General features: G+C 45.2%; 1 protein-coding gene across 2 annotated transcripts in view; it reads right to left on the bottom strand.

Annotated features, from left to right (window-relative positions):
- The window catches only part of IFT122 (intraflagellar transport 122), a 66,865-nt gene that overhangs the window by 19,953 nt on the left and 30,687 nt on the right, over positions 1-16,225 (bottom strand). For both annotated transcript variants that reach the window (XM_006917644.3, XM_006917645.3), the window contains 5 exons: positions 16,110-16,225; positions 13,782-13,979; positions 9,050-9,190; positions 5,774-5,827; positions 2,742-2,903 (listed from right to left, as the gene is read on the bottom strand). The exon at positions 16,110-16,225 is cut by the window's right edge and continues 13 nt beyond it. In XM_006917644.3, coding sequence (XP_006917706.2) covers positions 2,742-2,903; positions 5,774-5,827; positions 9,050-9,190; positions 13,782-13,979; positions 16,110-16,225 — 671 coding nt within the window. The remainder of the gene's footprint in view (positions 1-2,741; positions 2,904-5,773; positions 5,828-9,049; positions 9,191-13,781; positions 13,980-16,109) is intronic.

Raw genomic sequence — 16,225 nt, 5'->3', positions numbered from 1 at the left:
AGTGTCAGTTACTCTGACGCTGGGGATCCGATAAAAGGCAGGCCCACCTCACTGGCCTTTGGTCCCTCTGGAGTTCACAAAAGAGAAGGGGCTTGGAAAGCAGCACTATCTGAAGGTTACTAGTTTAGGCCATTACAGACACAGTCTTCACTCTTGGCAGCTACTATAACACATACTTGTTATGCCAATGCAAAGCTGGAAACTCTGCTAACCTGGTTGGTTAAATGAGGTTAGCAGCTGGGAAAAACAGGCATCATAAGAGAACAAAAATGTCCTTCAAAGTGATTGCTCAGTGGACTTGGGGTCACATGACTGTAGTAAGAAGGGTCAGAAACCAAAAGTGAGCCATACATTTGGGTCGTCAACAAGAAGACCAGCCAGGCACACAGCTCACAGGCTTGCAGGGACCTCCTCTAGCCCAACAGCCCAGTTTCAGGAGCTCTGATCTAATTGAAGCTGAGTCTAAATGGTTCCTTCAAGGCTCAACAAACTGGGTTTTTTCAAAGGTTCTTTGGTTCCATGAAGCTAATTTACACATTATCTGGGGCCATGGTAAAGACTTTGCCCTGGAGTGGACAGAAAGAGGCTGTGCTGAGTGATGAATGAGACTAAACAGTGTTCTCATGCTTGGTGATTTTGATAAGGACATACTACATAAGAGTTAAGAGCATTATAATTCCCTTTATCACCATATAAACATGTCACTTATCCGGGAAGCATACAATTTATTCGTACGTGGGAATGTAATTTAAAAATTTTCTGAAAACCAGATTGAATCTTGGGAAGCAATTTTCAAATAAACAAAAACATGCCATGTTAATAAGTACTGTATCCCCCCACCCCCGACATAATGTGTATGTACACATTTTCTCAAATTCAAACTATTGGGGGGTGGGGAGGGGATTGAAATGAAACCAAGCTACTTGGAATTGTGATTTAAAAAAAATACAACCAAAAACAACCTCCAGAGTATTTACCTTCATAGAGAGGCAGACCAGATGGAGTGTGTAAATGGGCTGTATTTCTGGGTGGGAGACTATGGGTGCATGAAGCCCACCCAAAGTGTGAGGAGAGGCCTCCATGTAGGGGCAGGAGTGAGGCTGACCAGAGGGAGGTCTGAAGAACAGCCACTCTGTGGTCACGCTTGGCCCCTCATTTTCCTAACCTTTTACAGCTTAGCCTTTGTGAAAGGCTTTCTCATACATTATTTTGTGCAATTCTCAGAACTAAGCTGAGCTGCAGCTATGCTACTTTCCAAGAGGAAAATGGAGTCTTAGCAAAGTCAAGAGCTTTTCCCCAAGTCATCCCTAGGAAGGACCAGGACTCACACTGGCTCTCTGGGTGTTAAGGTGAAGTGTTGTTGATTGCAGGACAGCTGCCTACTGGGAGTTTCCAGAGGTTCCAAAGAACAACCACAGCCAACCTCGTCTAATGCCTAAATTCTACCCCTAGGATTCAGTCCTTTAGCTTAAGTTTTGGCCTTAGTTTGAATTTGTTATCCCCAGAAAGAAATGCACTGATTTGGGTGTTTTCAGTATGAATGCAGTGTCGCATCATGTATATGTGTATTGGGAGTACAAGAGGCATGTAAAAAAGTTGAAGAGGGCAAAATGAGGGAACCTGAAGCACCTAGATCTGAGGGATAGAATGAAAGAACCACCACGGTGAAGAGACAGGCTGGGGACCAGGTGCTCGTCTAGGTATCAATGACCAGAAACTCCTGGGCCACATCACAGTGACCTAGACACAACCTCCAGCCCCAGGACCTCACAGATGGTGGAAGATAAAAGAACTGCAGCTACCTTCAGGAATATAAGAGCAGAAAAAACATGGGGAGGATTTTCCATTTGAACTTGTGAGCTAGATAATTGCCATTAATAGCCACTAATTGGTTGTGGCTGATGACTCATTTAATAACATTCTGAAGCCCTTTCTGACATTACTAGGAAAGGCAGGTTAACAAAGGCATCTCCTTGGTTGCTCGATGTGCCCAAGGCTCTTTTCACCTTCCATTAAGCTAAACTGCAAGTGTCCTGATGATCTGGGATCTACTGTGGGACTCATGCTCACACAAGCCATCAGGAACTGGCTCCAGGAAAATCTCTTTCACATATCCACATCTGTTGGGCCCTCCAAATGCAAGGGGAACTCTCCACCATCACCAATGCAGATGATGTGGGAGCCACGCTGTACTCGCCTAGGCGGTGGGAGGCACACTGTGCAAGCACTGGGGCAGGGACTCTGTCATGGCATCTGCATGAACCAGTAAGAAGGCCAGTACCAGTTAGAGAGCAGGTGATTAGGAAACCTTGGCTGAAGTGAACCACACTGTCCTGTATAAGGATGGCAGAACTGCTCATGCCTGAGGACACTGATTTTCGGTAGCTTCAAAGATTTAAGAGAATTTGTGGGAGACAGCCCTGATGCCTTGAACCCTGAACACTTAATGAAGGGATTCTGCTGGTTCAGACTCAGTCCCTCCAGCTCTGTCACTGACAAAGGTCTGAACTGCCATATCCTGTTCCTTTGATGTCACCCTGGCGGGTCAGTTTTAGATCAGCTTCGATCACAGGCCATGGACAGTTCCTTTGCTTACCAGTTTGCCCACTCCCTTTCTGAGGCCACTGTGGCCATTGTTATTTTTTGTCTGCACCACCTCTTGGGGCAAGCAGCTCGACACCGCAGTGTCAGGACACTGGTGCGTTCCCGTGGCAGCTTAGCCCAGGACGTGGGGGGATTACCTTGGCATATTCAAACATGCGAAGGTCAGTATACATGTCAAGTGCGAGGTTCTCGTGCCCGCTCCTCCTGTACAGTTTGGCAGCCTCATGGAACTTCCCCTGGTAGGAAAACACATCTGCCAGAAACAGGTCATTGTTGGTCTCTCCCCGCTTCTTCCTCTCCTGGAAAAATTAGAAGCACAGGAAATGGCCTCTGCAGCCATGGCAGGAAGCAGCCTTTACAAAGGTTAGATGTTGCTATTTCAAGTTAAGTCCCTGGGCCTTCCTACTGGAACCTACACTTGGCTCTTGGGCTGTTGTGTCTCTCACCTAGGTTTCTGGTGGGAATGCTTGACAACAAAAGCAGATTTTTTTTCTAGATGAGTGAAGATCAAAAGAGGTGCAAACTTTTGTTTGTTTAATGGAAATTCCTCAGGGCTGCTTTCTTGTATATTCTTCCAAGAAAACAACTGCATACTTAGGATGGTGTGAAGTGCCCACTCCTTGGTGGCCCCCAAGTTTTCAAGATCTCTCAAGTCTCCAGGCCTGGTTTGGCCCAGTTATGACTCATGATGGTGGCAGACAAGGAGAAAGTTTAGGGTTTCTTCCTAAGAAAAAGACCAATGAAACAAGATAATAAGCCTTACTATGTTCCTGTCTCTAAAGTGAAGGTGAGTGATGCCACATGCTGAGTGTTCACTACTACTTCCCACATGGACCCAAGGGTGGGTACTGTGACCCAAGTGTCACATTGAGGGAAGCTAAGAATCAGAAGAGGAGCAGGTCAAGGTCACACAGAGCTGGCATTTGGACTCGGTCTGAGTCTAGATGCTCTTTGTACCACATACCACCACCTTTAGAAATAAGTGATGACTGCTAACACACCTATACGTGCACGGACATGCATGAATGTACACATACTCATGTGTGTGTGCACCCATAGACACGCAGTACTGAGGATGAAGGGAAATAACTGACACACTCCCTACTCCTGTGTTAGGGAACATTCATTAGTCTACAGCTCAAGTATTTGTAAACACTCAATAGCACCCAATCTCTCATCTCCAGCAGTTTCCTTTTGCTTGTTTTCTAGCAAGTGTATCGCAGTGGAGGAAGATGAGACATTGAGTCAAACTCCCAGACAAGCTGGTGAAAGTTTTAACAGCTGGAGGCAACATGCTTTCCCACTGACAGAAATAATTTTAAAAAACAAAAAGAAAACCATACATAGTTTAAGCTAATCAGCCAAATAAACTAATACCTAACTGTAGGAAATAACTTAAAGTCTCGCAGTGAGATAAAGAAATAGGTTTCACTAGGCATGGAATTTAGGCCATATCCATTCCAGGCCACAGGAGATCAACCATGATCAAGGAAAATGATTTTCATATAGTCAGTATGTGTGAAGCCATATGGGTAGATTCTCTTCTTCCTGTTATTAGTACAGTTACATCTCACCTATCAAAGGAGCCTAGTTAGGAACCTCAGTTCTCTGGAATAATGCCGAATGCCTAGAGGCAAGCAACTAAGGCCTTAGAGCAGCCAAAATGGATCACTCAAAGGCACTTTACTTTTTTTCAACAAACGACTCTTACAAGTTTACTTTGACTGCCCAACTCATAGCATACTAGAAGAGACAGTAGTAAGACAGGAACTCAGTAAAACCTGGTAAATTATGAGGTGGGTCTCAGAGAGGTCAGTTATCTGTGCATAGAGAAAAATCATGTCCCATGGCTTTAGATTAGGGCCCCTAGATCCAGATTAGTTGATTCCCAAATGTCACCCCTGATCATAAGCCATACTGGGTATTATGGGTAGATGGCTCTGAACAAATCCTTCACCCTACAGGTAAGTAAGCAATGGAAGACACAGACACTCCTTATGATGGTGCTGGGGGAGGGATGGGTGTGTGAGTTGGTTGTGCCAAAGCAAATTCTTAGATAGCGGCTTGGCCTAAAGATAGCATGAGGTTGGGAAATAGAACTGGCTTTGAATTTGAACCAAGCTTTTGCCTGTGGAGCCTTGGAGACATGACCTAGACTTTCTGAGCCTTAGTGTCCTTATTTATCCAATAGGGATAAGAACAGTATCTGTCTCATTAAGTCGTTGTAAGGACTTAAAAGTGTACACATTGATCATGCTTGGGCAGAACAGGCACTCAGCAAATGGCAGCAATTATTATGCTTAGCAGGCTGTGAGCTCCTGCAGGCCTCTCTTTCACTCAGCTCTTTGCCCACTGGGCTCAACACAAGGCTTGGCCCACAACAGGTGTTTATTATGCTGAAGTGAATGGAAGGGACAAGGCATTTGCTGATTTCCTCACTGCTTCCATATGGGAATTCAAATGTATCTCACATTCCCATGGCCTCACAATAAATCTGTTCAGGAGAAAAAATATGTATGCCTTTTTACAGACTAGTCAGACAGCTCTAAAATACACAAGAATTAAGATATAGTCTACCATTACCCAGCAAATGGTGCTCGTAGAACCAGCCTCTTTAGCCCACCCAGCCCTTTTTGGGTTTGGATGATGAGGATGGTGTTCTCAGAAAGGAATGGTGGACTAGGGAAGGGCTCCAGAGCTCCCGGTTACCCAATTCAGACCTCCATCCCCAGGTCCCATTGCTACACGTGGGGCGTAGATCATGGGCACTTGAGAAATGCCTTCTACACTGGCACATTATTGAAGCCCTAGAGGATGGTAACCAGCTACTAACCAGTTACTGAGGACCTGTTTAATCCTCTCAGCAATGCTGAGAGGTAGGTCTCGTCCCAGTTTACAGACAAGAAACCAAAGTTCAGAGAGATTAGGAACCCATCTGCCTCCCTCAGCTACCAAGTGACAGAATGTACTCCTTGCTTCCAGGTGCCGTCTTCCCCTACATGGCATTCTGCCCCACCCCCACCCCAGAGCAAGGCTGTGGCCCTGATACCCAGACACCAGTGGGCTCTGTTCACATGTCCTCAAGGCTCTCGGCTGCTTGAAGAGCTTCCTGTAAACCACTGACAGCGAGTCTATGCTTTATTGAGAAGGAACAACACTTCATCTTTACCTCAATGCTGTTGATGAGCTCTAAATATCGGAGGTCTTGTACTCTGGTGAAGGCCTACAGGGGAAGAAATAAATGAATAAAATCAGCTACCTTTTGGGCTTCAAAAGTGGGTGATTGGCTGCGGGGTGGGAGGTCAAGCTTTAGAAAGCGAGTCGGTAAGTAAGGGAAAGAAGCAAGCATTGATTAATCACTGTGTGTTCAGGAGGGTTATACCACCCAGTAAGGCATGGCTTTATCCTCGGGATTAGTCCGTACAAAGAGGAGTGAAGAAGCCCTGGTTGCATCAATCACTTTGGGATTAGGTAAAATGAGACTATGATACCGCAGTCTGCGATGGTGCCTGCTTAGAGGAATCTCTACGTAAAAGGGAAGAACAAGCCAGTCTCATACTCTGAGGCAATGGCATCAGAGCGGAGGTGGGGAAGATGAAATGACTGAGGAGAAACTGCATGTACATCTTGGCGACTTGGATGGAAAGCAGGAGACAGCTATGCTTAACAACTGCATAAACACAGGGCACCCAGAGCCCACAGTACTGTCACTGAGGGAGAGGAGGAGGGGAAAGTCGAGAAGGAATAAAGATGGTTTCTGGAAGGAAGGGGGAGATAGAGAATGAATCACTCCAAGTCCTTGGAATTTATGCAAACTCTTGCATAAATTCTTGTCTTGGACTCACAGTAAAGCCAGAAACATTAAACTATAGGCTGCTAAAAATTTTTAGGCATCCCTCTTCAGGCAGATTGACGCCTAACCCTCTTGCTGCTTTCAGATTCTGCAAGGGGTTTAGAGGACCATAACCCACCATGTCAGGCTCATCTTCATGGGCTGACACATACCTACAGGAGGCAGCAGATCCAGGAGCCCTTAGAATATGAAATGTAAAAGGACAGCCCTAGCCACTTGCAGCCTCTACTTAGCTGGCTAACATCTTCCATCCTAAAAAGACTTGGGGAAATGAGCAAGTCACCCAAGCCTCTCGCTGCCTCACAGGGGACCACAATGTGACTTCATCTTTTCATCTGACAGGGCTGGGGACCCAGAGGTGAATATGACTTGGCTCTTGTCCCCATCCCCAATTCAGGGGCTCATATTCTAAAAGGGGAAAGAGGCGGATTAAACAGATCATTAAATCTCTCTGAGATAAGAGCTATACAAACATGAACTAGGTGCCCTGCAGAACACAGATTCATTGTCTGAGCACAGGCAGTAGTGAAAGGCAGGATTTAAAAAGCATCACAGAGTGGGAACTTGGCAAATGGGTATTCTTGAAGAGGAATTCCTTGAAAGGGTAAGGCAGGTATCACATGAGAAAAAGGATGGAGGGCTAGGAGCAACTGTGTTCCTTGGTGGAGGTCTTATAAGCTATCTTCTAGGTCTGGGCTTCTGTAAAGCAACATGAGAGGGAAATCTGGAATGTCTAGCAAAGGGGCAGAAAGGAAAGAAGGAGCATTCTAGGTCTTAGTCCCAGGTGTGAGGGCCCTGGAGCTACTTCCTCCCCACCACTGTGAGAAATCTGTTTCCAAGTTCCTTCAGCCCTGACACATTCTGCAGAGTCAGGGGTGCACTGGTCGTCGTGGTCAGTCACAAGGCCGGTGAATAACTTCAGTGGAGGGAAATGTGGGAACAGAGAAGCATTTGCAGTTCTGCTCAGGGCAGCAATCTGGGCACAAAGCAGCTCTCCACTGCCATCTAGTGGGAACAGTGGTCTATCGCCGGGAACAGCTCTCCACCTCATGTGTGCCTGAATGACTTGGTAAAGCAGAACGAGAAAGGCTGGGGATTAGGGATTTGTATAAAATGATCAAGTTCTAGTCTATGATCAAAATCCTGTGGCTTTAATATAATAATTTCTATTTTCAAGGAGTGTTTTTGGGGGATACAGAATTGGAAGTGGGTGTTAAACAAATTTAAGTTCAGTTTTGTTTTCATACATTCAAACATTTGCTGAGCTCTTAACACTGTGCTAGGTACTGCTGGCTCATTTCATTTCAGGCTAAAAACAAACAAAACATATTCTAGGAATCCTTTGTTGCTCTTCATCCCTCCTGAAATGTTAGGGAGGGGCAGGAGAGGGAAGTCCCCTCCATGGAAATGTTTCCTCCCTCTTCTGAATTCTTAAAGCCTTCCTCTATTACTACTTTTCTGATGCAGTAGATCGAAAAATATAACACAGATAATTATTTCATAATTATAATTTTACTTGTTTTAATAATAGTTAGCATTTGTACAACCGCTGCTAGTTTTAGAATCCCTTTTACAAAGTTATGGTTAAGCGTGATGACACTGTCAGGCAGACTTGGCAGTTAGTGTCTTCACCATCCCCACCGTAGAAATGGGAAGACTGAAGGGCCATCCAGACTGTGCATGGCAGAGCTGGTTCTCAGCCAGGCGTCTCGATCCTAGTCTGGTTTTGGTCTTCTCTCTTTTCTTGCCTACAAGCCTTGACCTAGCATGGGGGGTGGTATCACATACTTCCGCAACCTCATTCTTCCCAGCTCAGTAGTAAGGGCAAAATAGTGTCTGATTAATTGGCTATGGGAAGATAAAGACAGAAGGGAGGAATAGGGGAGAGGGGTTGGACGTCATTTCTTTTTTCCACACTTTGGGTTCCAGATGGAAATCCAACTCAGAGACATAGCTGGGCTTTTTCTAATGTGTGGAAAGGGTCAAATGTTTTCAGCCATTTCTGTAGTTTTAATAGACTGAGCCAGGAAATGACACCATGAATCAAGGCCATGAATCAAGCCATGAAGGTATGTAGGGAGTGGCATTACTGTCAGAATCAGAAAGCTCGACCATCTCTTCCACCATACTTAGTAGAATGCCAAGAAAAACAGCATTGTGTAATAAATGGCCTAATACCAATAAGTGCTTGTACCAATAACAAAAGCTACCGATTATGGAGTGCCTATTATGCTCCAGGCTTTTAGCTAGGTGCTTTACGTAAATGATAGCTAATAAGAGTGACAGCTAGAATCTACCGAATGCTTCTCCTGTGTTGAGCTTTACAGGAATTATTGCATTAGATCCTTCTAACTCTGTGAGGACGGGGCTCATCATCACCCTAATTTTACAAATGAGCAACCTTAGAAAGGCTGTTACTTCCTCAGGCTTACAGGTAGGAGGTGGCTTGTCTGAGACCCAAACCAGATCAGACTAACTCCAAAGTCCACTGCATGATACATCTGCTTCTCCATTTGTCACCTGGACCCCCTTCTGCCTCCTCAAGGGACCCTTCAAAGATCAGATTCTAGCTTATGCGGACTAGATGCTTACCTTCTTTGCTGTGTCAAACTCTAATCCTTCTAAAGCTTCCATGGCCAGCTCACGCCAATCAGTGTCTGTCACGCCCAAGCAAGCAATCTGGTAGGCTTCTTTGAACATTTTTCTATCCAGATACTGGTACATCGGAGCAGACTGCAGGATTTCATCAAAAAGAAAGAAGACTGTTTTCAGAGCAATGGAAAGAGTCAAATTCATGGAAAGCCTGTCTCCCGATGTATATACCAACTTAATTACGAAGGCCTGCAGAGCAATGCTCAAGGGTTAACCAGTACCCTTCTCAGCCACATCCCAGCCTGCCCTACATGCCTTCCACTCTGCCACCCCCTTTCATAGTCGAACTATTGTCTTCAGCAGCACAAATCTCATGCCCAGCCTTCCCTGTACCACTGGCTTTCCCCACCTCCAGGCCTGCCTCACCACAGATGTCACCCTCATCTGAAATGTCTTTGCCCCTCCTCTCCCTCTGGAAAGTACATATTTGGATTTCAAGGCCCTATTAAAATGTCACTTCTTCTGGAAAGTCTTCACTGACCCCTCAAGGAAAGGAGTCTGAGCTTCCTCTGCCCTTTGTCCAGATCTCTGGTTGTGTTATAATTATAAGCCTGTCTCCCCACAAGCCTGGGTACAACCTGAGGGCAACAGTGGGGTTATACTGACCTCCCTTAGCAGGCCCACAGTCTACATTTGCTGGAGGGATGAACAGTGTTACTGTGAGGAAGGAATCTGGGAAGACCTCCTACAAATAGGGCCAAGAAAGCTTCTTACTCCTAGAAAAATACGTGATTTTTTTCCAAGTTACCCAGGAAGACTCTAGACACACCTCTGCTAGATCCTTGGTGCTGGGAACCTTTCTACCACCCCTCTTTCCAAGTGGGACTACCTTGCTGTGATATCTGTGAATAGTTCCTTCTCTTCTTAGGTTTACACAGTGCTCTTACATTTGTCCCTACAGCCCTGTGTTGTAGGTATTATCATTCCCTAATTACAGCCCAGGAGACTGAGACTCAGGGAATGCAAATGACTTGTCTGAGGACACATACATGGAACATCTGGGGCTAGAGCCTGGGGTGACATGACTCCAAGCTCTTGGATCCTTCCTGCCTCTTAGATGTGTATGTGTGTGTACACAAGTCCGAGCTGGACCTGGGCATCTTTCATAACAAGAGGCCTTGCTCTTGTTTTAGTCCAGTCAGTGTGCTGAAGGGAACTACATCTCTCCTGAATTCCTGGGCAGTAGAGATCAATCAGTCGGTACCTCTGTGCTAATGGTTCCCAAATGTGGAGCTGGAAGTGCTGTTTTCTCCATTTGGGGCCTTTATCCTAGAAATTTCCTGTCTCATTTTTTTAGCTTTAGAGTTGGAGGAAATTTTTTTCTTTTCAAGCCATTCTACCCTCTGATAGCAAGATGTGCTCATCTTTCCCACCATTTCACCCCACCCACTTTACCTTACTTCAGGGGGCAGCAGGGTTTTGATGGGGGAGCAGCTGAGCTAGAACCTAGGCCTGGCTCTGCCATATCCTAGCTATGTAAATTTTGGGGTAAATTAACTTCTGTTTAGATGCCCTGTCCAGCTCACAGGCTACCATGGGGCAAACAAGAGGAGTACTTTGAAAATGATAAAGTGCTGAGCAAAAAGTGAGCATGGTCATCACTTCCACAATATTTTCTCAGCACCAGCTCCTTACCATCTCCTAAACTCTCTAGACTTGTTCCCACCCCCGACTTCCCTCTGTTTGAAACACCCTCGCTGCGCCTCTCTGCCTTTCCAGACCTTTCAGGGCTCAGATCAAGTGTCACCACCTCCTAGAAGCTTTCTCAAACTCCTCATGCACAATGAGCTTCCCTTTCTAAATTCCTTTAGCAAGTATCCTCTGTTCCAATTTAGTTCTGTTTTGGAGTGTTTGCTATTTTAAGACTGTTAATAATAATGACAACAATAACAATAACAATAATAATAGGAATCGGACCCCACAAAACCTGAAAGATGGGTATTTTTAACCCCACTGCACAGAAAAGAAGTGAGGCCCCAGAGAGTGAAAGTTGTTCAAGGTCACAGCTGGTTTAGGTGGCAGAGTCCAAACTCGAAGCCAGTACTTCTTCTAAACAGTACGACTTCTCCCCATGCTGAATGCCCCATGAGGGTGGGACAGGACTAGAACAGGCTCATCAGAATTGGGCATCTGACAAATGGTTAACTTTTGGGCTTGCCTGGGAGGCACAATCTGAGAACGGGAGTTTTAAAAATACCCTAACTGAACAAATGCCCTCTGAGCTCTACTTTATCTTGAGGTTACATTCCAAGCATGAAGTCACCACCCGCCCTGAGAAACCCCACCAGGGCTTGCCGCCCTACTTGGCAGCCCTGACAAACCCCTTGTTCTTGCACAAGATGATGTAAATTTCGAAAGGAAACCAGAAATCCCCAGAGTGGGTCTGATGCTTTCTCCCTCCTCTCCAGGCCAAACCCACAGGATGGCTGGAGGCAAAAGCAACAGATAAATAGCCTTTGTTTTGAGGCTGCCTTTCCTAACCCTTGGCAGTTCTGACCTGCTGCATCAGCAGGATGGCCTTGGTGCAGCCATGGGGAGACTCTTGCTTCTGAATCTTAATAGCTTGGCAGAGGAAGCCCTGGACCGCCCCTTTGGCTCCTCTTGGGCAGCCAAAGTCAGGGAGCGGCAAACTGCATTTATCTTTGAGGTTAGGATGGCAGTCTTGAGAGAACGTTCAATCAGCATAGTCTGTTTGGCAAGATTTAGGAGGACTGGGTTTCTGGTGGATGTGGTGCCGGGGTGTGGGATGGGGAGCAGATGAGGACTGCAAGGAAACAGACTATGAGGGCTGTTCTCGCTCCTCTTCCTGCAGCTACTTCCACTCGCCTCTCTCTCTTCTTTCTCTTGCTTTCTATTTTTCTTTCCTCAGGTCTGAATTCCACTAACATTGAATGAACTGCTCTGTGTCAGGCACTAATAACTTTGGCAGCAATGAGTAACAAGGATGTCATCAGCGTAAGAGAAGAAATGGACTCCAGTCCTACCCTTTACAAGAAGCCAAGCTAGGGAGAGTAAGGGAAGGCGGGCGTGTGGAGGGAATAGATTGATGTAGCCTAGCTGAAAGGCAATCTGGAAATGTGATTAAAAATCTTTCAAATGTAGCCTAAATAGCCTTTGGTCCAACAGTTTCATTTCTAGGAATTTATACCAAGAAGCTAAGATGGGATAGGTACAAAGACTTAGTTAGAAAGATATTCATTATCTACAATAGCAAAAATGCTGCAAACAGCATGTCTAATAGGTGCTGGATAAGCAAGTTGTGGAAGAGCCACAAAACAAGACAAAAAAGCAGCCACTGAAAACAATGCAGAGGGGCTGAGAGGGAGGCAGCAGGGAAAGCAGTATGGTTATAATAAAAGGGTTATCCAACACCAGGGATCTCATGGGTTGTTGTAGGTGAATGTACCAACCAATACAGGTGATAAATTTGTACTACAGTTTTGCAAACTGTTAGCAATGGGGGAAACTGGGCAAGTTGTAAAAGGGATCTCTGTATGATATTTTACAATTATATGTGAATCTACAATCATCTTTGGATTCAAAACTGTTAGAGAAGTACATGTACTATATTGACATGGAGCCATGTTCCCAGTACACTGCTGAGTACAAAAGTCAGATCACTAGTTGAAAACTAATAATCCATACAAAGTGATAAGTCTGTAATATGTAAATGTTAGGTTAAATCAGAAGATGGAGATAGAGAAAGATAATTAAGTCTCTCTTATTTATGGTCCACATTCAGTAAAGTAAGTACAATAAATCTGAGGTTTCACCTATAGGAGCAATACTTATAGATAAAATCACAAAACGGTATTTACAGTACAATTCTACTTTTGTTTTAAAATGCTTATATGAAATCATATATTCATAATTGTATATCATGCATACATTACATATACATATAAAAGAAGTCTGGGTAGATATATTCCAAAATGTTTTATAAGTGATTCTCTCTTGAGGATGAGATTCTGAGGGCTAGTCTCACCTTGGTGTTTATCTCTATTTTATGACAGTTCTACAGTGGGTACAGTTCACTTGCAGAACAGACAGGCAGCTGGGACAGCTGTAAATAGGCCAGCCCTGCCATGGGTTGTCAATCTCTGCTCTCCTCTCTTTCTGCCCTCTCCCATTCTGTGGCTCCAGATTCCAGCCTCCCATTTCTGTTCTTGACCTTCTCCTAGTTTGAAGGACTTGTGCAGATAGTCCCATCCTCCCTTTTTGGCTCACAGACCTTCGCTCCCATACCTCCTCCCACCCATTTTCTCTTTTCCTAACACATACCACCCCCTTCATGAGCCTGTGTATACAGGTTGCTGGACTCCCAGCTTTGCTGGCTTATTCTACTCTGCCTCACACATGGCTCTCAGTAAGAGACACTCTGTCTGCTGACAGACAACCCTGGATATCCCTCTCCATCCTTACCAGGAAAAGGGGATCCGAAATGGAGGCTCAGTGAGGTTGAGCTGTTTGCCCAAAGACACACAGATTGTATGGGGTGGTGACAGGATTTTAGGGTAAGGACAGAGTGTCTTCTATAACATCACAGCTGCCATTCTTCTCTCTCTTCCTTCTCTCCTCACCATCCCCTCCCTCAAAGAACCAGTGTGGGGCCTAGCTTTCCTGGTCTTGTCTGTCCTGCCACTCCTGAGAGCTGACAGGTACCCCAGGTTACCTGTGGCACCTCCACGGCCGACATGGAGAAGACATGGAGGCAGAAGATCTTGGAGCCATTGTAGCCAACCACAAAGCCCTGCAGCTTCTGCTGGTGCACTGGGAAGGTGCTGGCTTTGATGTTGAGGTAGCCTCCTCCTGAGAAGCAGAGCATGTCTTCACACTGCGTGTTCCAGGCTACGCTGTTGGCATTTGGTTCCTGGGGGGCAGAAATGGTGAGGATCATGTGATTATCACCTTGGACTTTGGCACCATTCCTACATTCAGTCAAGTTCTCTTTTTAGAGCCTGAATCATGCTAATCTGCTAACATTGGGATAGAGGGAAAGGGAGGAAAAGGGGATCTAAAGAAATGGATAGAGGTATAGAGGCAAGCTCCTCTATGTACTTTTGGATGTTGAAATTTTTGAATAAGCAAGCATTACTTTAAAAAAAAATTATTATTCCCAAATATTAATCATTACATGGTAAGTGAGTAAATCTGCAAAGTGGATTCTACTTCTATTAAAGAATGAGTACACATAGCTATGCATAGAAGAAAGTTGAAAGGGATTTATTCCAAATAATTAACAGTAATCATTTTTCAGCAGGTGAAATTGGGGTGCTTTTTATTTTCTATGTTCTTTCTTTGTCCAAAATTTTCTTTTGGTTATGAACATCTATTTTTTTTAATAAGAAAAAGAGCAGTGAGCTATTTTTAAAATTAATATATTGTTTCTACATTTACACTTTACACGCTGTAAAACATCTCCTCTCAAAATCTGCTAAACTCTTGAGCTCCAGGGATGAGCAGATGTTCATACCTGTCTGCCTAGAATCTTTTACAATGTCTAAATCTTTTAAAATGAGCGTGGTTTACTTTTATAATGAGAAAAAAACAACATAGCTGTTTTTATTTGCAGGGGGCAGAAGCAGTGGAGAGGAGAAAAAGATAGCTGGGAATATTTATGTCCCTTGGCAAGGGTTGAGAATTATCTTCCCCAACCTACTACAAAACCCTCAGTGGGATGGGGAAGGAAACATACCCTTCCACTCCTATATGGTTCTAGACTCAGACACAGATTCACAACTGGAGACTTGCTAACCTACCCACAGAGGGTAGTGTTAAGGCTGGATAAAGTAACAGTGAGGACCCTATTTTGTGCTAGGCCCTGAATGAAGCACTACTGTATCTTGTTTAGTTCCGTAGCAATTCTGCAAGGGGGTAATTACTAGTTCCATTTTAGAGGTAAGGAGAAATTAAAACTCAGGTGTACTAACTTGCTTGGGATCACACATTAAATGAGGAAGGCAGGACTGGAGTCCAGGTCTGTCTGAATGCAAAGCCTATGCTCTTTCTTTTCCCTAAACCACTGCCTTCCTAGTGATGGGATCAACTAGGAGTTGCTATCAACTGGGAGTCATCTAGGGTTAGTGGTAGCCAGGTAGCCCCTTCCTACTGACAGAGGTACCTCCCTACTCCAGCACCCCTACGCCCTGCTGATTCTGCTGCCCGGGACAAAGAAGAGCTCTGATAAGGGGACCAGGATCTGCCCATAACACTAGGAAACTTATAGTGGTGAGGAAGCCAGGCAGGTAAGGTTTTAGCTGTGGGAGAAACCTGCTTCAGGCAAATACACCCTGACCACTTACAAAGCCCTAAAGAGGCAAAGAGCAGCACTAAGCCCATCAGAAAGCCAGCTGGGCATTGGGCATGGAGCTTTGGGGCTGTCTTCTCCAGTGACGCACTTCCTCCAACTACAGGACCAAATGATTTATAACCAACACGTATTCTCAAAACAGTTCATAGTTTGCTGGCTCATAAGGCATCCTTGCAAAGGGAGAGCTTCCTTGTAGAAGGGAGAGCTTCCTCCATCTCTCTTCTTCTTTCAAATGACAAAACTAGTCCTGTTTCTTTACTGTGTCTTCGGTCACTTATAGATGCAGGCGGCCTCACCTCTATGTAGGTGAGAAGCAGAGTTTTTCAAAAGAATCATCATCCCATTAACCCATGCACTGGCAGCCTACAACATGCCCCACTTAGCTTTATTATTACTCATTTACTGCTCACTGTAACCTTATAAGATGTTACTTGCCTATCTTACTTGTAAGGAAACCAAAGTTCAAAAAGGCTCACCCAACTCCTGCAGCTCATGTGTGTGAGGGGCAGGCTGTGTCCTGGGGCCTCTCTGACTCTGCTCCCTTGCTTGGCCCTTGCACCTCTACACCTCACTGCTCCTCTCAGAGACTACCCTGAAAGCCAGAGTGTGAGCACCTCTTGTAAGGACCGGGAAGCTACAGGAGGGTCTTTAATCAAAAGACCATGTCCTGGGCACTCCCTGAGACTTCACCTGAAAAAGCAACTCCTTGGTGTGAATGTCATACACCAGGCATGTGTCATTTTCATCCACCACGGCCAGTTTGTTGCGGGAGGCGCTCATGTCCAAGCAGCGCACGGCTGTGGCCT

This window comes from Pteropus alecto, unplaced genomic scaffold (genome assembly GCF_000325575.1).
Source record: "Pteropus alecto unplaced genomic scaffold, ASM32557v1 scaffold75, whole genome shotgun sequence".
NCBI lineage: Eukaryota > Metazoa > Chordata > Mammalia > Chiroptera > Pteropodidae > Pteropus > Pteropus alecto.
This window is presented reverse-complemented; position numbering and strand designations above follow the sequence as displayed.